Below are 22,991 nucleotides of genomic sequence, written 5' to 3'. Positions count from 1 at the left end.
TAGTATGAATATGCAAGTAATGGGTGTTACATTACGATATGGCTAAGTAGACAATATGATACTGCTATACAGCAATAGTGCTTGGCATTATTACTACAAAAGCCGAGATGGTCCAGTGGTTAAAACGCGTGCATCTTAACCGATAATAGCGGGTTCAAACTCAGCCAAGCACCAATAAATTTTCATGTGCTTAATTAGTGTTTATAATTCATGTCGTGCTCGGCGGTGAAGGAAAATATCGTGAGGAAGAAAATATCGTGTCTAATTGCAACGAAATTCTGCGACATGTGTATCCACCAACCCGCATTGGAGCAGTGTGGTGGAATATGCCTATACCTTCTCCTCAAAGGGAGAGGAGGCCTTTGCCCAGCAGTGGGAAATTTACAGGCTATTAATGTTATTAATAATAGTATATTTTTAAATAACACAGCAAATTATAATGTTTCTTTAACATGATACCTTTTCGAACCAATAAAGAAAAGAAAAAACAAGAAAAAACGAAAGAAAATACCAAGAAAAAAAATTAAGATTTTTATTAATAACATTATCTTTGCATAAATAAAATGTGTATACATTATCCTATGCAATTTTAATCTATATAAATCAAAATATTGTACAAATTATGGCTGTCAGGAATTATGACAAGAATTTGTTCATTGAAATATAATTAATGAACAGTATTGTATATTTTAGTACTTATATATTATTTACCGAATTGAAAGGAAAATCTGTTTTATTTCAAAATATTACCATCAAGAGATTTAAATGAAAACAACATCAAAGCAATTACAAAGTCATCAACCATTTGTCTTTCTCTTGTGAAACTGTCATGGAATTGAATCGAATACAAATTACAAGAATACTGCGATTAATGGAATGCGATATTGAATTATTTAAAAAAAAATACATTTTATATTAGCTCTACTTTTATTCTCATTAGCATTAAAAATTATAGTCATCGTTTGTATAAAAATAACGACAACATTTCTAATCTGGAGGTATTAAACCTTCAGCAATCATTTTTTGTCTTTTAGCTTCATCTTTAGCTCGTTTTTCTGCCTCTTTCTTCTCCTGTTCTTCACGTTCTTCTTGAGCCTTCTTTATTGCCATCGCAGCCAACGTTTTCTGGTCCAATTTAAAGAAATTAATGGGCTCTTTTATATATTTCTCATCTTTGGCGTTCATATTCTCAATAAACTTTACATAAGCCAACGTTCCGTCTTCAGGATTGTAGGTTTTATCCTTTAGGGCTAGTCGAAGCCAATCGACGAATTCTATCTCTAATAATGGTTCTCCCCAAGTCATGAGCTCTTCGCGCAAAAGTTCCAAATCAGCCACACCAGTTTCAGCATCATCATGGCCTAATGCAGCAAAAGCTTTAGTTACTGCTACTTCAAAGTCATCACCCCAGTTCATCTTTGCTTCAATCATAAACAACCATTCATGATATTCAACTGTATCGACGAGATCGTCTTCAAGAAATAATCTAAAAAGTTCTTTTATTTCGGCTCCTTTTGGATTGAAACCTAGTTTTCTTAACATTAACGGAATCGCTTCTAATTTAACCTGCAAATTATTGATTGATAAGAGTTTGTAACATCAAATAATGCTTCAAAACAATATTTTATAATATATAAATTATACTAAAAAATCTAGATTAAATCTCAGTCACGCTGGAAAATCAATGAATTGTACAAAAGGTGACAATAATATATTTCTGACTTCTTTAGTCATGGCGGACATTCTCAGGATATTATAATGCAGGAGTGTTCTTTTCAGAACAGAAAAACTCACTAGCACAACAATATACAAGCAAGCCACTAGAGTCTATTGAGACTATCGATGCGGTTAAAGCAGCAAAGACAAGATCAGAAAACTTTAAATAGTATCTAGGTGGAGTAAACATACTTTGTCAATATTATCTTCATCATGAGCTTTGAACATTTCTTTAAATTTAGCTAAATCATCAGGACCAAAGCAAGCAGGTGGAGGTGGAGGTTTCTTTGGTTTTGGTGGAGGTCCCATTGCAGCTTTTGGTGGTGGTGGTGGCTCCTTACCTTTTCCTTTCTTCGGTGCCATTTTGATATTAAATTAAAAAATATAACCTACAATTTACATTTCTGTACTATCAACAGTTGTTTTATATACTACCAAAGTCCATATTTTGTCAAGATTGATTGATTTGACATTCATAATTCACCGTACAGATTATTTATAAAGACAATATACTATTTCCAATGAGAATATATGTGTAAATAAGACAATTCAACTTGCTTTTTCGAAATATTCGGAAATATATATTTTTTTCATGTTACCTGCCTACATAATTTTTAACATTATTGACATCATAACATTTTTATTTGCCTTGTTATTATGAAATAAATTCTTATTCATTCATTTAAAATAAAGACAAGACTTCTACTGCATTCACGAATTTTAAATCTAAGTGGCCTAATTCAAACGTTCCACCTCGAAATAACAATCACATTAGACCGGCGCGTCAAACCACGGGGCCGATCCGACAAACAGCCCAACTGGAAAATAGTGTTGGTCATTCCCAACAAATCTAAATGACCACTTTACTGTGAGCCCTAATTGTCAACAAACCTTACGTATTAAGCGGCTTAGACAAATTGGAAGCTTTGGGATTGGCGCGGTTCTTTAATTTGATTGTCGTGGGCCGTGGCTATAACATCTCATTTCGCTTGAGGTCAGTGTGTAATTATAGTGAATAAAGTTCAATAAATTGGTAGGTAAGCCCGTTGCGTAGAAACACTGTCTTACTGAAAAAGGTAATAGCTTTGTGGAGAATATATCACACTGTCTAGTAACTATTGAAATATGATCACAAATTAAAAACCTAGTAAAACTATTGATTTTTTTTAGATATTAGTACTACCAATAGCAGAAAATAGTCAACTTGATATTCATCGAATCGATAGAACGTCGATGGTCAAATTAATTTGACTTGGGAATAGTAGTAATTGTGTAATAAAATTTCACAGAATCTGTAAGCAAAAGATTTTTAACCACAAAACTATTCGGGCATGAAGGTTTTTAAAATTATCAGCTAAATGTTTAGCAAAATGAAATTCAAAAACTAAAATAAATTGCGTGCGAAGCCGCTATTTCCCTGTGGGCGAACTTTTACATACGACCTTGAGTTATACCCTTACTTATTTTGAGATTATTTTGCAATAACACGGGCTGGTTTTTTTTTTTTTAATTCAACAGTTTAGAATTTGATGCACCTTGGAGAAGTCCTTATCCAGCAGTAGATGGCAATTGGCTGGTAATGATAAGGAAGTTCATATATATAAAGTTTTCCCAAAATAATAAATCTCTATTAACGGCCCCTGAGGCTCCTTCTGGCTATTATTTAATATTCTAAAGAATTACAGGAGTTACTAATTTGGCTATAACGAACAATTCGTTAATCTATCCTGTGCGTGTAGGCGGTGGTATGATAAATTACACAATAACATAATACAAGTAAGTGTAAGACACAGCTTCCACTTAATTCAATACCATAGAATATATAAGATGCATAGATGCAAAAAACCTTAAAAAAAAACCTCAATACCTCTGCTCCAATGCGGATTGGTGGAATACACATGTGGCAGAATTTCGTTGAAATTAGACACATGCAAGTTTCCTCACGATGTTTTCCTTCACCGCCGAGCACGAGATGAATTATAAACACAAATTAAGCACATGAAAATTCAGTGGTGCCTGCCTGGGTTTGAACCCGAAATCATCGGTTAAGATGAACGCGTTTTAACCACTGTCAGTACCCATTATGCTTCAAGAAAAAAGTTTAATTTACGATTAGTATGAGGGTTATAGTTGCGCTGGTACAATATCAAGTCAAATGAAAAGAGATTAGGGAACCTAATTAAATTTATAACTCATGAGAGTAATAATCGTAGGACATTGAAATTGAATTGAAAATCCGTAGATAGCGAGTTAGTGTCGTTTCGTATAACTTAAAAGCAATTTTCATGAAAACCATCTTCTCAAGCAATTGCATCGTAAAACTGTCGCTCGTTGACGTAATTTCTTATAATGTGACCATTAAAATTTAAAACTATAAAACATACGTTGAACTAGAGAAATTATTACTAACTATAATAAATATTACTTTCTACACATACTACTAAAGTAAATACTTTTCTGGTGCTAAATTTTTATTGAAATTAAAACAACATACCTCATGTTGTTCATCATTAAATAAATTTCTAATATTTAGTTAAATATAATTGTTAAAATAACTTAATAAATTTTACATTACAAGTTACTCAAACAGTTTAACCGTTTTGTCGTAGATATAAAAAGCCTAAACAGTACATAATATTTTGTTTGTTTCAGAAGATTTTTCTTTGATATATTGAATACTGTAAGAGATTACAAATTTTACAAAAAAGCCGCTAAAATTCTTCCTCGGGTTCTTCTCAGATCAGGGTATGTTCTTTCTTTTAATTTACAATTAATAAGTAATGTGTGATGCTTATATTATATCAAAATTTTTATAAAAGATCTTTATATTGGTTTTTTAATAAGCCTCATGACATAACAAGAGATTTTCTTCTATAGTAATATTCTATTTCATTATTATTCGTTTGACTTATATATAACATATTTTAAACCAAAGTCGATTTTCTCGTCTGTCACAACACAATTTATTTTGACGCGGGCTTTACTATAATTTCTACAATTTATTTTCCTCTTTGACAGTTTTAGAAACTCAGGAGGTAAGGATTATCCTTAAGGTGTTTTACGAGTATGATTAATTATTTGCTCGTGTGATTATTTAACGGTATCACTAGAGTAATAGCGATATATAGATAGATATATAGATACTAATGATATAATAAATGATATATACTAGCAGAAATTGCTGACAATAATGATATTAGACAATAATAAATATTAAAAGAAAATGGGGCTCGTTCCAATTCGGCTGTTATTAGTTAGAGATGGGCAAGATCTACCAATTCTTTTTTTTTATTTCGATTGCAAAACGCGTTACGAGTTTCTCCCACGTAGAGGTGTCCCCCAAGTGCGCCCCGGAAAAATGAAACCCACTGAAAGCCCACTGGTGCCACGCTACCGTGACGGGGCAAGGCCTCCACTGCCCAACTTCAACCAACAAACCTACGATTACCTATTTTACCGTATAAGTAAACGGACTGCCAAATGGACAACCTGATGGTCAACAATGACAATCGACATTGATATTGTAAAAAAAATTAATCATTTCTCATATTAACATTATATCTTGTTATGACCCTTGTATCTGTAAATACACTGGCACACTCACCCTTCAAACCGGAACATAAACACACAAACGAACTAAGTATTGTCGTTTTGTGGTAGAATATATGATGAGTGGGTGATACTCACCCAGACGAGCTTGCACAAATCCCTACCACCGAGGCAAAAGTACGTAATAGCTTTACTGTCTTTAATAACATAGTTATCAGTAGATTAATTTGACTTTATTCATAATTTCTGGATTATTTAATAAATGCACAATATGAATAGTCAATACTATAAAAATTATTGAAATAATAATTAGTTCGGCTTATACGAATAATGTGTTTCACCTATTGAGCAGAAAAATAAAAATGTGTATTGTGTTTTGTATTAAACTATTTTAATGATATTATATTTTTTTACACAATAACAAAATCATATTAGCAAGTCTTAAATTAAACGATAATATTTTCTAATTGATTAATTTTATGTTAATAAGGTGAATAGTACTTAACTCTCAATTTCCAAAAATTAAACGATCTCAGTTTGAATATAAATCGGCTGTTATTTTATAAATATTTAAAAAGAACAGATGTAGATGGCGGTTCAGCATTCTTAGTGGTCATTAATACTACATTATCTGTGAAAAAGGATATTACCTAGGGAAATTTAGGAAGAGAAAAAACTTAGATGAAGATTCATTAATTCGTTTTTAAAATTATAGTCTTGAAGTTCTAATATTTACAATTTATTCTGTATTTAATGAATACCTGCTTCCGGAACAATTTGGCAAAGCCCGTCTATGGTCCGATGAATACAAAATAGCAACACTGCCTGACGCCAACTTTGACAGTTGTATTGGTGCCGCAAATTCCTCGTCGTCGTATTCAATTAATAAATATTTGTAAAAATCTATTATAATTTGTAGCAACTAAGATAAAATATATCGTAAAGAAAATGGTAGCACGGGTAGCAGGAGTGTTCGATGAGAAATTGACGGAGGCTATAGCAAATTCTAAGATTCTAGTTGTTGGTGCCGGCGGAATAGGTTGTGAAATACTGAAAAACCTTGTTCTGACCGGCTTCCCGCAGATTGAAATTGTATGTCTAGTATATAGTAACTTATTTTCAGTGTTTTTTTAATAAGTATATAATATTACGTTTAATTTTCAGATCGACCTTGATACAATCGACGTAAGCAACTTGAATCGTCAATTTTTGTTTCACAAGGAACATGTTGGGAAGTCGAAAGCTCAAGTGGCTAAGGACAGTGCACTTAGCTTTAATCCAAACGTTAATATCATTGCGCATCATGATAGTGTGATCAGGTTAGTAATTTATTAGGTTATAATCGTCATAAAGGTAAATGAACCCAGAACACTGTCACTAACATTCATTCTTTTTTTTATACTTAGCATGTTATTTAGTATTATTAATACTACAGTACAATAAAAACAGTTTGATTAATACTAATTTCAAAAAATATATTCTATACTATGTTTTCTATAGCTAACAATGTATATACATGATTATAATGTTTACAGCAATGATTATGGAGTAAGTTATTTCAAGCAATTCAATATTGTCATGAATGCATTGGATAATCGGGTTGCCCGAAACCATGTAAATAGAATGTGTTTAGCTGCTAATGTGCCACTAATTGAAACTGGAACTGCAGGCTATGCTGGACAGGTAAGATATTATTTTAAAATTCTTTATTTATTTGGCAAATAGGATGTGAAGACCATCTCTGACCAAATTCTGCCTGAAAGACAACAAAAGTACAAGAGTAGCATGATTATGTTGAATACATTATCATAGCCATCATGCAACTAGTTCAATGTGAAAAAATATAATTAATTGATACACAAATTTTTAAACAGAACATATAAAAATATAAATCTTAATATTTACATATAATATTAAAGATTCTTTGCAACTGTTCTTCATCTTAGTCAAATGATATTAATTGAAAACGAAAAATCCTCATTGTATTTGTATGATGATTTGATGTATACAATATATTGGTAATTTAAATGTATCCTAAGCTCAAATTACCTAGAATCTGTCAATTAAAAGTTAATCTTTAATTGTGTATTCAGTAATATATTTATCATAGTTTCTCTAAATGATTTTTAGAAATAATATTATCAAGAATCAGATCGAAAAACTTGTCTAATATCTGTAAAAACTATTCATAAATATAATTATTGATTATATTTTGACAGTTTTATGATGTGATAGAAAAAATTATGTATAATAAATAATCTAAAACTTATAATTCAATAGGTGGAGCTTATCAAAAAAGGTCTAACACAATGTTATGAATGTCAACCAAAAGCACCACAAAAGTCTTTCCCTGGCTGTACCATCAGAAATACTCCATCTGAACCTATACATTGTATCGTTTGGGCTAAGCATCTCTTCAACCAACTCTTTGGCGAAGAAGACCCAGACCAAGATGTAAGTCCAGACACTGCAGATCCTGAAGCAGCTGGAGATGCAGGTGCATCTGCATTGTCATCTGAGGGAACAGCAGCGGGCAATATTGAAAGGAAAAGTACAAGGGCTTGGGCTTCAGACACAAATTATGATCCGGAAAAGTTGTTCTCAAAGCTCTTTGGGGATGATATTCGTTATTTGTTGTCTATGGAGAATTTGTGGAAGAAACGTCGCCCGCCCACTCCTTTAACATGGGATAATCTGCCAGGAAAAGATAATGCACCTGCCCAACATTCAGGATTACCTGATCAGAGAGTGTGGACAGTACATGAATGTGCACAGGTAACTTGATATAATATAATTTCAAATGGGCCACTTATTGTAAAATGCTATATTCAGAAAGACACTGTAACAAATATCAAAATCAATTCTTACATTGTCAATATACCTCTTAGATTGTTATGTCTTGTGTTTCATGTTTCACTGACTTACTCATTTAAACATTTAAATACTCTATATTGCAAAGGAATACTCTGTATTGCTGTTTGGCAGTAAAGCAACTAATATTCTGATACAAATTGGTATACCTGCATTGTATTATATTGCATTCTGCAGTGTACTAAAACATCTGAAAGTCAATCTTAAGTCAGTCAATACTTGAATTAAAGACTAAGATACTTTCCTTTTTTTCTTAACAAACATCATCTATCATATATCATATTTATACAATTTCTACTAAATTTGCACAGGTATTTGCTGCCAGCTGCAAAGCATTACAAACAGACTTGAAGAGTCGGCCTGATGGTGATCATCTTGTTTGGGACAAAGATGAAAAGAGTGCCATGGACTTTGTGACGGCCTGCGCGAACATTCGTGCCCACATCTTCAACATACAATTGAAGTCCCGCTTTGAAATAAAATGTAAATAAAACTTGAAAATCTATTTATTTATGAAATTTTAGTATTGTTAAAATTGTGATTTAATCAGTCTCTGTTAATCACAGTTTCCACTATTGTTTAGTATCAATAGTTTATTTATTATGATTAATATAGTAAATAAAAAAATGGTCTGATTCCTCAGCTTGGGAAACTTATAAATCAACTGTATAATACCACTTATGTAGACTTTTATTACCTACTATTTTAGCAATGGCGGGGAACATCATTCCAGCAATAGCAACGGCTAACGCGATTGTAGCCGGGCTGGCGGTAATACGTGCTCAAGCCTTGCTCAAGGGAGAAATCGAAACATGCACAAGTGTTTATTTAAGACCCAAAGTTAATCATCGTGGACAATTGTTTGTACCGGAAAAAAGTAAGTAGAAATACTTTTGTAGGCTTATTTGATAAATATATTACTATAAATTTCGCTATAAGAATGGCTGAATGCGTTAAATGTGACGAGAAAGTTAACGCGGCTATTCAACCTGACGTGACGTAACATTTTAAATAATTTATTACTAGTATTGCTTTATTAGTTACAAAACTAGAGAAAGAAGAAATCCTTTATTGATGGAGGTCCTGGGTTGAAATAAATATGTTGTCAAATAATTAACCCCCTTTATTATAGATAAATAAAAAGCAACAAATGCTTGTGATGTAAATAAATTTAACACATTATTTTATTTCCAGCATTAACTGCACCAAACCCTAAATGTTATGTATGCGCACCGAAACCAGAAGTCGGTCTTGCTTGCAATATTAAACAACTCACTCTTAAAGATCTGAACACTGCCTTTAAAGAAGGTCTCAACATGCAAGCTCCAGATGCAACAGTTGAAGGCAAAGGTCTCGTAGTGCTATCTTCAGAACCGGGCGAAACAGACCACAACAATGAAAAAACTCTTGAAGAGATTGGACTCAATGATGGTTGTGCTCTGTTAGTTGATGACTTCTTACAAAACTACGAAGTTCGTGTCAGACTACAGCAAGAAGATGATGAGAAGTCATGGCGCCTCGTAACAGATACCGATACACCAATGCCAGCCCCGAAGGAAGACAAAACAGCTAATGGCTCTAACGGTGCAAAGGAACCAAAGCCTGGTCCATCTCGTTCTAAAGAAGATAGTGATAGTGACATGGAAATAATTGATGAAGATGATGATGGTGAACCAGCCCCGAAACCACCAAAGCGCAGACGTACTGAAATAAGTGATGAAGTCGTTGAACTCTGCTAGTTAAATATCACCATTGTGTGTAAATTCTAATTTTTACATGCAAATGATATTAACTAGTATTTATATTGAACTCTTTAAAGTGTAAGTACAGTAAAAATATATTTGTAGTGATTATATCTTTGTAAAAGTATTGTCTAAGATTATACATTTACTATGGTTATACCTTTCTACGAAGTATCAATATCTTGTATTTTTATGATATTCAATTTTATTCATTAATTCAAACTATAATTGTTATTAATAATATAACATGCAAACACATGGTTTGCCTTGAGTATTGAAGCGAGTAAATTTTCTACCTTTGTGTATAGTTACTAAGATTGTGTCAATAATATTAAAAATATTGTATTAATTATTGTTCCAAATAAGCTAGCACAAGTGGTTCGAAATCAATTAACAATAGAATGATTCTCAAATACAATATTACTTTAAAGTTCAATTAAGAAAATATTTGTAATCTATTGAATGAACAACTCATAATTTATAAGCATTTCTAAATGTTACTTCTCAAAAATAAATAATTACAAAAATATTTTTCCTTGTCATTCCAAAACCTGCTACAAAGTCAAAGATTTGTAAGTGATTGTTTTGAACTATGTTTTTAACGAAAATTTTATTTAATTGCAACTGACCTCTTGCATTAATGCACAAAAACAGTGCCAAAAAAAACACCATATTATTTATTTAGTTTGTTAAACCCCAATTAGTCATTATACTCATATTAACTTATTTAGCACAAATCAGTTTCAAATTTATTATGACACAATTAAATCACTTTTGCTTTTTTAAAATTATATGAAATGGTTAATGTTGTATAAACATTGTCATTTGTCAAATTAAGTATACATAGAAATCCTTCAGCAATCAACTAAATTTTGTTTTTAAAAAGTGTGTCATACTTGAGAAAAAAAATATCAGATTTAAAGCAATACCCCTCACAAGAAGGGAAAATTAAACAATTTTTAGTGTTGACCTTCCATTACTATAGTAAACATTGAATTATTAGTGCACTGACCTAATTGTGGTTATTTATGAAGTGCCTGCTAAATAAAACAAAACATTTTTATTCATTTTTGTATTAATATCTTATTGACAAAAATTGGTGGGTTAATGTATACATAATTAGGTTTTTTGAAATCCTTTTAAGTGGTAATCTATTTGAATAAATTATAGGATAAAATAATAATAATAAATAAATCCAAATTTAAATTTATTACACACACACACATCTTATCTCGAATCAGTGCCTGCACTGAAGCATATAAGATTGAGACAACATAAAAACTATTCATACATAAAACAAATAAAACTTTCTCATGACAATTAACAATGCTTAAGAAAGTGAGTTTTAGAAATACAAATATTTCATAGCTCGAGTGATTGATTACAGACATTAAGTGAGAAATTATGTTACTCAGAATTTAATAGCTAAATAAAAAGACTAACTTATGTAATACTAACTTAATGCCTAAGCTTTTATATTAAAAATGCAGATTGATTTTTTTTTTATTATAACATTGCAGTGATATAAATGAAGGATGTGATTTTTTTATGTTAATTGATGTGTATAATCTACTACAAAAGTAATAGCTTTCCAAATTTTTTTTTGTATATTTTAAAAAATCTTAAGTATTATAAATGTTAGTAGACGCACAACAAAACTACATTTAAGTACATTTTAATTTATAAGCAATATAATGTTATCACAAAAAAAAATTAGTTTTCTGGTAACATTCCGTACTCTATTAAAAATTTCTCAACATCAGTTGCAAAGAAATCTTCACCAAGTTCGTTTGCAAGTTTTACAAAGTTACCAATTATTTGTCCCCCCTTATACACTAATAAAGCTGGAACTCCATCGATGCGGAAGTGACGACTCAGTCCCGTAATATCAGCAGCTATCCTACAATATTTCACAGCTGGATAATCAGGTGCTAATAACCGTAGACAGCCATCCATACTCTCACATGCTTTAACACCATTATTATAAATATGAACAATAATTGTAACTTTGCTGTCTTCTTTATCAATAGCATTTAAAAACTCTTCTTGGCTGTTTAATGTTAGTACTTTCCCAAATTTAGGTGCTTTTTGTAATTGAGCCATTAATTCTTGCATTCTCTGTTGCTGGTATTTCATCAAGAAATCCTCATCCATTAGCTCATTTAATTCATCCTCTAGCTCATCAATTTCTTTTGCTTCTTCCTCTTCCTGTGCTGTTTTCACGGTTAAGGTAAGTTTCTTAGCAAGAGCAAAACGCTCTTTAGCCAATTCTTTGCGGTTTTCAGCTTCTAACTGTTTAAATCTCTTCCAATCTTCAAGTACACCTTTTGGACCAGTGTTGGTGGCAGAACCGTTCCAGTTATTAATAGGTGGAGGTTCTGCGCGCACCGAACACATTTTAGAAGCATTCCCTTCCTCATCACCGCTTTGACTGTCTTCATCACCAGAACCCTCATCTTCACTGCTGCTACAATAGTTTTGCAATTTCTCACCCAGAATTTTATCTTCCAAAGTAGCCATAATGAAGGAAAATTGATAATTCACCAATAGGGTAAATTTTTTTTTATAAAATTAATTATAAAAAAAACAGCAATAATGAATAATATTTAATTAAACGTTTATTATTTAGTACTTCAATATATACTGGTAATTAAAAACTAATGACAATTGCGAATGCAATAAACCATATACCCAGACCCGTAAAAAGTTTGTATTGTAATTATATCAAAGTAGAGAATCGAGAATCACTAACTACGATTATTAAATTCTTTAGCTAAAGCCTAAATAGCTAAAGCTGTAGTATAGACATAGATAATACATAATATAGACTGGTACTGGACAGTGGACTGGAGTATAGATAACATATTTAATTAAAAATGTCAAATTAAAAGGTCATTTAGACAATACGATACCGAGAAAAATTGTTGTAAAATAAGATAAAGTTCACATAACTTTATTAAATAACCGGTTTCTCATTAGAGGTTTTTTAAAAATTTTTAACAACCACAAAAATTAAGATATCATTTAATAAAATTCCAGTTAGCGATTTGTTAAAAAATCGGGATCAAGTAAAATAAATAACAATAGGGAAATATGCAGTTCAAATAAATGCTATATTCTCATTAGTTGTTTATGGTAATTTGTATGATAGCTACAACACTGAATATTAATTGTCATTGTCACTTTGTAATCTTTGCTTCCATACAAAACGACGCGGCTTTTAGCAATTCGCGGCTTTTAGTTCATTAGTACTAAAGTAAGACTTTTGTTCTAAATATTTATGTGCTGTTACATTTAAATAAAATTAATAAAACTTTGCCTTTCAGATAAAACACAAAAATGGCGGCGGCTATGCCTATTAACCCTAAACCATTCCTCAACAGCCTTACGGGCAAGTCAGTTCTTGTTAAATTAAAGTGGGGTCACGAATATAAAGGCTTATTGGTTTCAGCAGATGGATACATGAACTTACAACTAGCCAATACGGAAGAGATTGTTGATGGATCTTGTACAGGTTAGGCTATTGAAGTTTTAATAATTATTATAACCTCTTTTTGTTCTCAAAAGAATTTAGAGATAAATAGTTTTTTTATGGGGGGACAAATTAATTTGTTATTCGAAACCAATTCCTTTTATTTGTCCTTGGTTCTGAATAGTGAGAAAATTTTTTTTTAGTTAAAATTATTTAAAAATAATATTTATATAGTGAATGATTTCAACACTAATGGCACATTCATTATATTTAATTTAAATATAGAATACATTCTGTGGTAACTAATATTATGTACTAAAAATTGTATTAAAAGTTTTATTTATTAAGTTTTAATATCTTTCTTTATAGGTAATCTTGGTGAAGTTCTTATAAGATGCAATAATGTGTTATATGTTAGAGGAGCGGAAGAAGAAGATGAAGAAGGTGAAATGAAAGAATAAATTTAGGTGTAATTTGTGTAAAATTAAATTAGGAATGTACATTTGAATAATTTTATCCATCCTACTCTCATATAAGTGAAAAAACCCTCTAATTGATGGAGAATAAGTTGAAATACCAAATTATTCAACAAAACTAACAATAGTCACTATTTGAGTGGTCGAAATAAATATTCTATGTTACTAGTTAAGGTATTTCACCGAGGTGAAAGTAATAATATAACTTAAGTTGTAACTCTCCAATGGATATTTTGAAAATGTGATTTTTCCACCTAAATATAAGATTTAAATATTGTTTATTTTTTATTTCTTCTATAATATAGAAGGACCCAACATAACTTATGTGCATGTTTAATTGTTATATTTTCATATTTTAATATAAAAATAAATAAACTTTATAAGAATATTGATGGAATCATAACATAGGTGAATAGTGATCAAAACTTAATCCATCCATATTTAGCATGACTATTCAATCTTTTTGCCTTTCAAACATTGCCAATGCATCAACAAACTTTATATCCTTTGTTGCTGTTATTATCTAATCTGGCTGAATAACCCTTCAAACCGAACACAACAATGAGTACTGCCATTTGGTAGTAGATTATCTGTTGAATCAGTGATACCTTTCGAGACTGGTTTGCACAGAGCCCTACTACCAATTTAATGACTATGAGTGGACGTGCACTTAGTGGAAGTTAAATTTCAAATGGATTACAACATTATTTGGCTTCAGTTACTTTTGTAATAATTAAAAAATTAATAAACTTGAAATGAGACAAAAATCAATCACAGTTGAAGTTGTATAATATCATCAACAATATTTAAAGAGATCACAACATTTATGGTCACACACACAAGGCCTACAAATAGGTATTCATCTATAAATGCTTTCAATCACATACATATCTGACTTTAGTTATAAATTTTTAAATTTGAGTTTGCAATACCAGAATATCAATCTCCTCAAATACACAATCAGATGTCAATATAGGTGCCAATAGGCGATTTTCAAATTTATTGTGTACATAAGTGTGGTAACACTTACAATAATACACAGATAATTTTTGACACATGAAAATTAATTTCTACAGTGCATTACAATATATTTCTGCTAGATAAAATGTCTATCTATTTACTAAATGCAAGTTGAAGTAATTTGATACACAATAGCTTAAGGATTGCTTAAAAAGATTTCACATTGTTTTTTCTTTGAAAAAAGAACATATACAGCAAACCTTGATATAGATATAAATTGATGAAATTCTTAAATTTTATAATAATATAGTACTCTTATTTTTATTTATTTTTAAAACTGTAGCTTTCAAACTTTAAGGCAATTTACATATTGTTTTCATATTGCGATATACATCTTCTATTTAAATATATTTATTTTAAAATACAATGTTAGGTAAGAAAAAAGTAGTGTTAACCCTATTAGTATAGTTATTGCTTGTTACTTTTTATTAAAATAAAAAAACAGCGCTGTTAAATATGTACAAAAAAAAGCAACATTGAGGTAATATAAAAATATGTTAAAATTACACTATATTCATATATTTGTTAAGACAGTTTAAATGCAGGTAACTCGGATCATTACAGAGCTATATACTGAAATATTTATTTGAATATATTTTAAATCCATTATAAATACTAATTATAATTTGAATAATCAATTAATTTTGAGATATATTATTTTCACTTCTTAATGTAATCATAAAACTTCACCAACATTTTTTATTGATGAAAATATGGGATGCTTAAGCAATTCATGAAAATTGATATACATACTTGAAAATGTGTGATGTATTCAGTATGACAATTATTTCTAATAAAAATAAGCAGTAAGTGCTATAAATCTTTTATCTAAATAACTTTGTTCTATCTCTACAGAACCACCGACTTCTTGAGCAATGGAAAGTATCTGAAACAAAATATTATCATTATAACCTTATTATACCTTCAGAAATATAATTTAAAATGAATTGAAACACAAATTATTGTAATTTTCAAACATCCTAATTGTAAAACCTATCCGGCTTTTATATTTATTTCTTCTACTGATAATTTAAGTAATATCAAGTCAAGTAAAGTTAACAATTAATTATTTAGCTTTAAAATGTTAAACAAAAGATAAAATACCTGATCCATTCTTGTGTTTCTCGGTAAGTACAATGCTATGTTTGAGTTAATATCCCGAGCAATCCTCATTAATTCTGATGCAGGTTTGGGTTCCAGCATAGTTTCTATATCATATTCATAATTCTGAAACATAGAAATACATTGCTGTAAGTATAATATGTCATGTATTATAGTTACTTTTAAAAGTTATTTAGTAATTTTGTTAAATATTTTTTTCTCTTTCTGTCATCATTGATTAGTCATTTGAAAGAAGAATACATCATTATTTATCAAACCACTTGAACAACATTTAAAGGTAAAATGGTTGTTGTTTAAGATTAACAATTGTGTGACACTGTTGCAAATATTTCAAAATCAGAACCTACTATTTTCAATGAGACTCTTACAACTTTTGAATTGTCATTTGATTAGAAACGATATAATGAAATGCTTGCACCGGTTTGTAATGTCGATTCATTTAACAAAGTACAACAAGAACAAGTCATTAAACTATATTTCATCAATCATATATTATAAATAGTTAATATACCGGTGGTTCTTTTTACTTAAATTATTCAACTGTCGAGCATGAATAATTTGTACTCATGTGAACAAGTTAAAAAAAAAAAAAAAGCTTTTAGTCTTGTCAAATTAGCTAAGAAATTCTTTTGGAAGTACAAAATCAGTACCTTAACTTAAGTTACACATTTCTATATAGTATAATAACTTACATCAGAATAATTCGGGCCTCCCCAAGGAGGGCTTAAAAACACCATGTCTGCTGTTAGAGTTGGTGCTATTTCAAAAAAGTCTCCCACAATAAACTCTATTCGATCTTCTACACCATAAACTGCGGCGTTGTGTTTTGCCATTTCTATCTTCGCCGGATCGATGTCTATGGCGGTTACTGGCAAAGTTAAAAAAGGGCGTAAGTTGGTGTTTTTATATATTTTAGCTCTAAGTAGAGAGGAAGGTAGTAGTAATAACTACACTAACATTGCATCTTTTAATAAAATGTTGTTATTCTTTTATTAAAAATAATTTATTTAGTACAAAGTTGATTAGACATAGGCAAATGGACACAACATGACAACATTAACCGCCTTTAAATTTCTACTGCTGGGCTAAGGCCATCACTCCCTTTAAAGAGAAGGTTTGAAGCATATTACACCATGCTGCTCCCATGCGGGTTCCTGGATACACATGTGGCAGAATTTCGTTGAAATTAGACACTTTAAAGTGTCTTCACGATGTTGAATGAAATGAATTATAAACACTAATTAAGCACATGAAAATTGAGTTTGGGTTTGAACCCGCAATCATCGGTTAAGATGCACGCGTTCTAACTGGGCCACTAGGCAAATGGACACAGACAAAACAAAATGAATTAAAAAACAACATTTAGTTACCTCTCTTGCACGTGAGCGCGAACTGTATGGTGTTCCCGCCGGCGCCGCAGAAGGCGTCCACCACGTGGTCGCGCCCGCACTTGTCGGCGATGTGGCGCGCCACGCTCTCCGGCGTCACGCTGAACCAGCTCTCGCGGTCCAGCTGGATGCCTTCGTCGAAGCTGCAAGTGTAGACGCTTTTAGTAAACCATTTTATATATTATCCTAACGGCAGACCAAAAATTTACTTTTCTTATTCGGTTTAATGCCAAGTAACTAAAACTTGACATTAAACCGAATTATACCCTGTCACTTTATTTAAGATACGATTCAAAAAGGCGTAATTCTGAAACTGGTCCCTAATTACGTATGTTTCAATGCAAATTTTACATCTACGTCAAGTCAATTAAACAATTCTACTTTTTGACCCTAGAAAATAGTGGTATTAGTTATAGTGGAAAACGACAATTTCTGTACCTATAATTTTACAAAGTAGAGAAAAGGCTATGAAATAATATTGTTTCTTACCGATGAAACAATGAATGTCGTTTCTTCCAATACTTAAACATTTTCTCATCTCCTTTGAGTTCAATTGGCATATCTGTTGTATCATAATCCTCCATTCGAGGGTATCTTTTAGGTCGACGCCTGCGTTTATTTAGACCTGAAAAACAATGTATGAGATTTACAATATTTGTTATTTAATGATAATATACATATAGAAAACTTACTTGTTATTTCAACATGAACATCCGTTTGTTCATCGTTTTTGCTTTCAATAACATCACTCTGCGATTGTTCTATGTTCTCTTGTAAAATGTCTGCTGTATTCTCAGATGTAGCTTCGCTTTCAATCACATTATCTTTAGATTCATTGTTTTCTGTTTCAGTGTTTGTGCTTTCTTCTAATTTGATATCTAAGTTATTTTTCTCACCATCTGATTGTATTTCTGGACCATCATCATCAGTAAGCATTTCGCCTTCATCTTGTGATTCTTGATTCTGGAAAATATTATCGTCATCCTCACTTGCTTTCATATATAAAAAAAATTGTTGAAGAATTTCCGATATTTAGAATTTAGAATGCTTGCTTACAGCTGATGGAAACAATTAATTTATGCTCTTTATATTTTAATAATATCTTTATAGATAAGGCCTTATCGCTTATTCTACCGGAACATTTCTTCCAAGCAAACTTTAGGTTAGGACAATTAAATCAATGAATATCAAAAATATGGATATGCTTTACACAAATAACTTAAGACGATTCATACGAAACCCAGGACTATTCTACTGTAGTGGAATCTTACGTACTCGTATATAACATTAATGAAAAATATTAAGAAAATAACGTTAATAATAACCTGTTCCAAGTGATACGGTTTTCCTTCATCATCAAAATATGTTTTCTTCGACGCTCCGGATCGCTTGTACCGTGGCGGACGCAACCTCCCTAACCGCTTTCTATAAATAAGCTGACCCTTCGGTATCTTCTCTGAGTCGAACGAGAAACCCATGATTTGGAATGTTGATTTTACTTTTTCTGAGTTCACCTCTTCGTCATCGATTTCATGACTGGAACATAAAATAATTAACTGAATTATATACTTATGAAACAAAAAATGTTTAAGCATTTCATAAGATATTTTAAATTCAGCAATGATATTTATACGAAAATAATAAAACTCGTCTAAAAATTTTATTTCCTCTTGTTTTTTCTTCTTCTTGCGCGAGAGGAAAAATAAATGTTTTTAAAACTAATTGAAAAATATTCTTATATTTAAATTTACCTTCTCTTTAATGATACCGGCTTTTCTTCAGGTGGATCGTCGTCTCCGTCATAATAATCGTGTTTGGAAACGTTGCTGTTGTTTTGCAGATTATTTGATCCAGTTGAATTTTCATTCTTCTCCAATACCAATGACTCAGATTTTTCATTATTAGTTGTTCCATCTTCACCATCAAAAGCTTCGTCGAATGACTTGTCTTTTTGTTCTTTAAGTAAATTTTGTAGCAGTACACCCACGGAGCTAATGATACGATTACTTGCATTTTTAGTCCTCCTTTTTGGTTTGACAATCTTTTCTTCTAAGTTAATTTTATCGATTTGTGTTTGAACTTCAATAACAGAAGGCAGTTCCTGTGAATTCCCTTCACTATTCTCACACTCATTATCTAAACCTTTCAATTCTTCAATTTTACTTTCTTGTACATTCAAAGCAGATATTTCTCTGTTTCTTATTTCATGACATTCAATATAATTTGCGTAGTGCAAAGCATATTGTTCGCCAAAATGTTTCTTCCATAGGAATTGCCAATATTGTTCAGTATCTAAATCTTCAGATGGCATTTGTTCTGAATTATCATCAATATTTACGATTCTTGTCTGATCATTAAATTGATCGTCAGATGTGGAAGTTGATGATGAAACACTATAGTCGTCTGTAGGCGTAGATTCTGAGGTTACATGACTGGAAGTAACATTATAACTCGAAAGAGTTAATTTTGTTACATTTGTCATCGAGTCTGTCCCTGGAAGTGTTCTAGGACTTACAATTCCATCATGTTCTGAGCAAGATCGTCTTCTACGTGCAGGAAGCCACATTTCATCTTTGTCACTTACTTTTTCACTTCGTTTGTCATATTTATCTTCATAATTCTGGTCTTTACTAGCCTTTTTGTAAGGATTGACTTTTGAATCATAAGAGAATTTCCTCTCTCTCATTACCTTAATGTCATCATTTTCTCTGTAATCAACTATGTCCTTATTACATAAAGGCTCTGCTGAGTGCTGTTTGGGAATGTTGTTATCATCCATAACTAGATCATGGTTTTCATCTAGATATGTGGGATTTATGTAGTCACTGTACTTCTTAATCCAGGAAGCCCAAATTATTCTTTCACCATTGGTAGCCCAAAATTTTTCCCATGTATTATCTGATAGGTAATTCTCATTGGTTTCCATGATATCCTGTTCCATTCTTTCTATTTTGTCAAGTGTGGTGTAGTCAGAATGGCAGTCCTGATATGTGAGGTCAGCCCCACTGTCGCTTGGTTGAAGAGCATGGGATGGGAAACCATGTATTTGAGTAGGATCTAGTTCATCAGTTGAACAATAGTTGTCTGTATGTGATGCACTACAGTAGCAACTGGCGCCTTCATCTTTCTGTGAATAGAATTTTAGTTTATTTAAGAATCAAATGTTAAAATATAACATTTTTGATACAGTGTTAACATATCTAAATAAAATTAACAAATTTACCATAATATATTTATTACAGTTCACATAATGACCTATTATTCTAGCACTGAGAATAGCAACTAAAGAATCAAGATTCCAAAGCTTAAAATTGTGATTATGCAAGGAAATTTGTGATGAGAGTGTTTATTATAATATTTAAAACACACAATTGTTATACAGAAATCTTTTCTTTCCAACGGTACAATGGTTTATTGTCAATAATTTACTGTTGAATAGTAAAAGCAAACAAAGGGCATTAGACATTATAGAATTGATCGAAACCCTGGAAACCTTTATACTAAATAAATACAATTTAGAATTTATAGTATCTAGCTCAGAAGTAATGTCTGTATTTGGTCCGCCGGTCGGTCCTGTAAAAAGTTGCTGGACCCATCCTGACCCCTTGAGCTATTGTCATCCCCAGTCCTAACACAAGTAATAAGCTTAAAGGGAGATATAACAGTAATTTCTTAATTAATTTGGGGCATTGATACTATTCTTTTGGTTAAAAAAAAATATGGTCAAAACCTTAACTTTAATTAAATATATATATTTTATTTCAATTTATAAAATGTCGCAAAAACTTGTATACGATGCAGCACTGCAGCACTAAATGCATTGTAGGCTTGTTAAAAATCATACCACTTTATACTCTGCTATATAAGCAGTTTTATCAAACACTTGTTTTGAAAATATGTGGAAAATGGTTAACAATAATGAATTATTATGTGCTAAAAATTTAAATAAGAATTCTAATCATACAAAATACATACCTCACATTTAGTCTTGTAAGAAGTGTCAACAGAGAAATGTACGTGAGAATGATCGTCAATATCCTGTGATTGAGAGTCGGCTGCAATTTCTGCTTCACTTTCAGTGCCATATTCCTTTTCAGCGTAATAAGTTCTTATTCCATCTCTATGAATTTTTTTTAATTAAAAAAAGTTTATCAATTTATTATTAGGATATTATCATCTGCCAATATTTTTCTGTATGTTTAAGATTATTTTCAAATATTGTACAGCTGAATGTTTATTAGTGATAGTGCTCAGTACTGACTAATTTAATTTTTAAAATATACAAAATACTGATTGTATTATTTTTATCAACAACCGAAATTTTACTACTTTTTGGTACTGCTTTGAACAATACTACATAGCTACATATAAAAACCATTCATTGATCAGCTACAACATAAAAATGATTCATAACATTATTATATTGAAGTTGTTTTAGGCAAATTTTAAATAATAATGGAAAATAAAAAAAAGAATAATAACGAACTCCTAAACCAAACGTATCTTGTATTGATTTTTTAAAAACTATAATAAATATTCTAAATCATGCACTAACCTTATTACAGCTCGACTACATAAACAATAAACGTAATTGTCGTCGTAAAATTCCTCATCATCGTCGAAAAAGAAATGAAATTCGGCTAAAGGCTCCCAGCGATGGTAATGATCGTAATACTCCGACATCATCACTAAAAGAAATATATTTCTGTGAAGTTTATTGATATAGATTATGTTATAGTTATGTTTTTATTTTATAAATTAGTTGAACTCGAACCTGTTCAAATTAAATCGAAACTCCCTTAGTAGTAGTACCAAACTACCAGTAGAAGTACTTACTACCTGCTGCTTCTTCTTTAATTTGACAGTTATTGACAAAAATAATGTCATCTACATATTCCACAGGTTAACTCAACATTGAAGAGAAATCAAGGAAGTAGGTCAAAACTATATATCGGGTATATAACGATCAATATCTCGACAAAAGATATTTTAAAATAAATTATATATCTATGTAAACTAATTATTTTTCACTCTAATTTATTTTTCTTTCTCTTGTGCATTTTCATTTATTTAACCCTAAATAAGAAAAAGATATATAGATAAATAAATTTATGTTTTTAGCTAACAGCAGATATTAAAAATATATGCCTTCTTTTACCATATTTTACGCTTAGATAACATTAAAAGAAACACATAATTGCAACATAATAATTGAGATCAGAAATTATGGATCACAAGAATCAATATATTTCCGCTTTAATTGTGTTTGTTTGTCTGCACTGTGCCAATACGACAATAATAACAAAATATTTTATTGGTAATTAGTGCGTACGATTGTTAGGTACTTGGAAAATTAAATACTTATCAATTACCAATTAATTACTATTTTTAATTAGACGTTTACGAGAGCTATGTTAGTTAGCTATGTAGTTGTAGTACGAAAATAGGAGCAGTTTTTTTGCAATATGTAATATGATTTTATATGTGTACGCTGCTGTCATTTCGGTTACCCATATATATTATTCATTATTTGAGATTAAGTAACGTTCTTATATACATTTATTTAAAAAAAAGTTTATAATAACTGCCACATGAAATAACAATGCTATGTATAAATTTAAACTTACGATTACTA

The 22,991-nt window shown here is 30.8% G+C and overlaps 5 protein-coding genes across 5 annotated transcripts; 2 read left to right on the top strand and 3 right to left on the bottom strand.

Annotated features, from left to right (window-relative positions):
* Nucleotides 1-987: 987 nt before the first annotated feature.
* On the bottom strand, nt 988-2,117 carry LOC125069426 (myosin, light chain 1, alkali; skeletal, fast-like). Its single transcript, XM_047678918.1, has 2 exons — nt 1,909-2,117; nt 988-1,566 (listed from the first exon to the last, which is right to left on the bottom strand). Exons 1-2 carry the CDS (start codon nt 2,077-2,079, stop codon nt 988-990), a joined length of 750 nt encoding a protein of 249 aa, XP_047534874.1. The 5' UTR covers nt 2,080-2,117.
* Nucleotides 2,118-6,090: 3,973 nt separating this feature from the next.
* LOC125069469 (SUMO-activating enzyme subunit 2) lies at nt 6,091-10,372 on the top strand. The gene is made up of 7 exons (XM_047678973.1): nt 6,091-6,357; nt 6,430-6,584; nt 6,801-6,948; nt 7,546-8,040; nt 8,448-8,619; nt 8,846-9,013; nt 9,331-10,372. Exons 1-7 carry the CDS (start codon nt 6,214-6,216, stop codon nt 9,873-9,875), a joined length of 1,827 nt encoding a protein of 608 aa, XP_047534929.1. The 5' UTR covers nt 6,091-6,213; the 3' UTR covers nt 9,876-10,372.
* Nucleotides 10,373-10,974: 602 nt separating this feature from the next.
* On the bottom strand, nt 10,975-12,700 carry LOC125069262 (phosducin-like protein). Its single transcript, XM_047678693.1, has one exon. It carries the CDS (start codon nt 12,396-12,398, stop codon nt 11,592-11,594), a length of 807 nt encoding a protein of 268 aa, XP_047534649.1. The 5' UTR covers nt 12,399-12,700; the 3' UTR covers nt 10,975-11,591.
* A 337-nt stretch (nt 12,701-13,037) lies between these two features.
* LOC125069352 (small nuclear ribonucleoprotein F) lies at nt 13,038-14,102 on the top strand. The gene is made up of 3 exons (XM_047678819.1): nt 13,038-13,134; nt 13,205-13,392; nt 13,720-14,102. Exons 2-3 carry the CDS (start codon nt 13,218-13,220, stop codon nt 13,809-13,811), a joined length of 267 nt encoding a protein of 88 aa, XP_047534775.1. The 5' UTR covers nt 13,038-13,134; nt 13,205-13,217; the 3' UTR covers nt 13,812-14,102.
* A 495-nt stretch (nt 14,103-14,597) lies between these two features.
* Nucleotides 14,598-22,213, bottom strand: LOC125069466 (trimethylguanosine synthase). Its single transcript, XM_047678970.1, has 11 exons — nt 22,131-22,213; nt 21,912-22,044; nt 21,332-21,476; nt 19,108-20,483; nt 18,682-18,892; nt 18,049-18,319; nt 17,846-17,981; nt 17,339-17,499; nt 16,661-16,836; nt 15,951-16,073; nt 14,598-15,732 (listed from the first exon to the last, which is right to left on the bottom strand). The coding sequence occupies exons 2-11, from the start codon at nt 22,040-22,042 to the stop codon at nt 15,637-15,639; spliced, it is 2,826 nt and encodes a 941-aa protein (XP_047534926.1). The 5' UTR covers nt 22,043-22,044; nt 22,131-22,213; the 3' UTR covers nt 14,598-15,636.
* Between the last annotated feature and the right edge of the window lie 778 nt (nt 22,214-22,991).

This window comes from Vanessa atalanta, chromosome 15, assembly GCF_905147765.1.
Source record: "Vanessa atalanta chromosome 15, ilVanAtal1.2, whole genome shotgun sequence".
NCBI lineage: Eukaryota > Metazoa > Arthropoda > Insecta > Lepidoptera > Nymphalidae > Vanessa > Vanessa atalanta.
Note: the sequence above shows the minus strand (reverse complement) of the source record. Positions and strands in the feature narration are given on the sequence as shown.

Bases quoted from the DNA above. Each gene is read 5' to 3' on its own strand.
- LOC125069352 (XM_047678819.1), top strand. From the start codon at position 13,218: ATGGCGGCGGCTATGCCTATTAACCCTAAACCATTCCTCAACAGCCTT. The intron at 13,393-13,719 runs GTTAGGCTATTG...CTTTCTTTATAG, and splicing joins TGTTGATGGATCTTGTACAG to GTAATCTTGGTGAAGTTCTT.
- LOC125069262 (XM_047678693.1), bottom strand. From the start codon at position 12,398: ATGGCTACTTTGGAAGATAAAATTCTGGGTGAGAAATTGCAAAACTAT.
- LOC125069426 (XM_047678918.1), bottom strand. From the start codon at position 2,079: ATGGCACCGAAGAAAGGAAAAGGTAAGGAGCCACCACCACCACCAAAA. The intron at 1,567-1,908 runs GTATGTTTACTC...AATAATTTGCAG, and splicing joins ATGAAGATAATATTGACAAA to GTTAAATTAGAAGCGATTCC.
- LOC125069466 (XM_047678970.1), bottom strand. From the start codon at position 22,042: ATGATGTCGGAGTATTACGATCATTACCATCGCTGGGAGCCTTTAGCC. The intron at 21,477-21,911 runs GTTAGTGCATGA...AAAAATTCATAG, and splicing joins TGTAGTCGAGCTGTAATAAG to AGATGGAATAAGAACTTATT. The intron at 15,733-15,950 runs GTATTTTATCTT...ATTTTGTTTCAG, and splicing joins GAAACACAAGAATGGATCAG to ATACTTTCCATTGCTCAAGA.
- LOC125069469 (XM_047678973.1), top strand. From the start codon at position 6,214: ATGGTAGCACGGGTAGCAGGAGTGTTCGATGAGAAATTGACGGAGGCT. The intron at 6,358-6,429 runs GTATGTCTAGTA...TTTAATTTTCAG, and splicing joins GCTTCCCGCAGATTGAAATT to ATCGACCTTGATACAATCGA. The intron at 8,620-8,845 runs GTAAATAAAACT...CTACTATTTTAG, and splicing joins GTCCCGCTTTGAAATAAAAT to CAATGGCGGGGAACATCATT.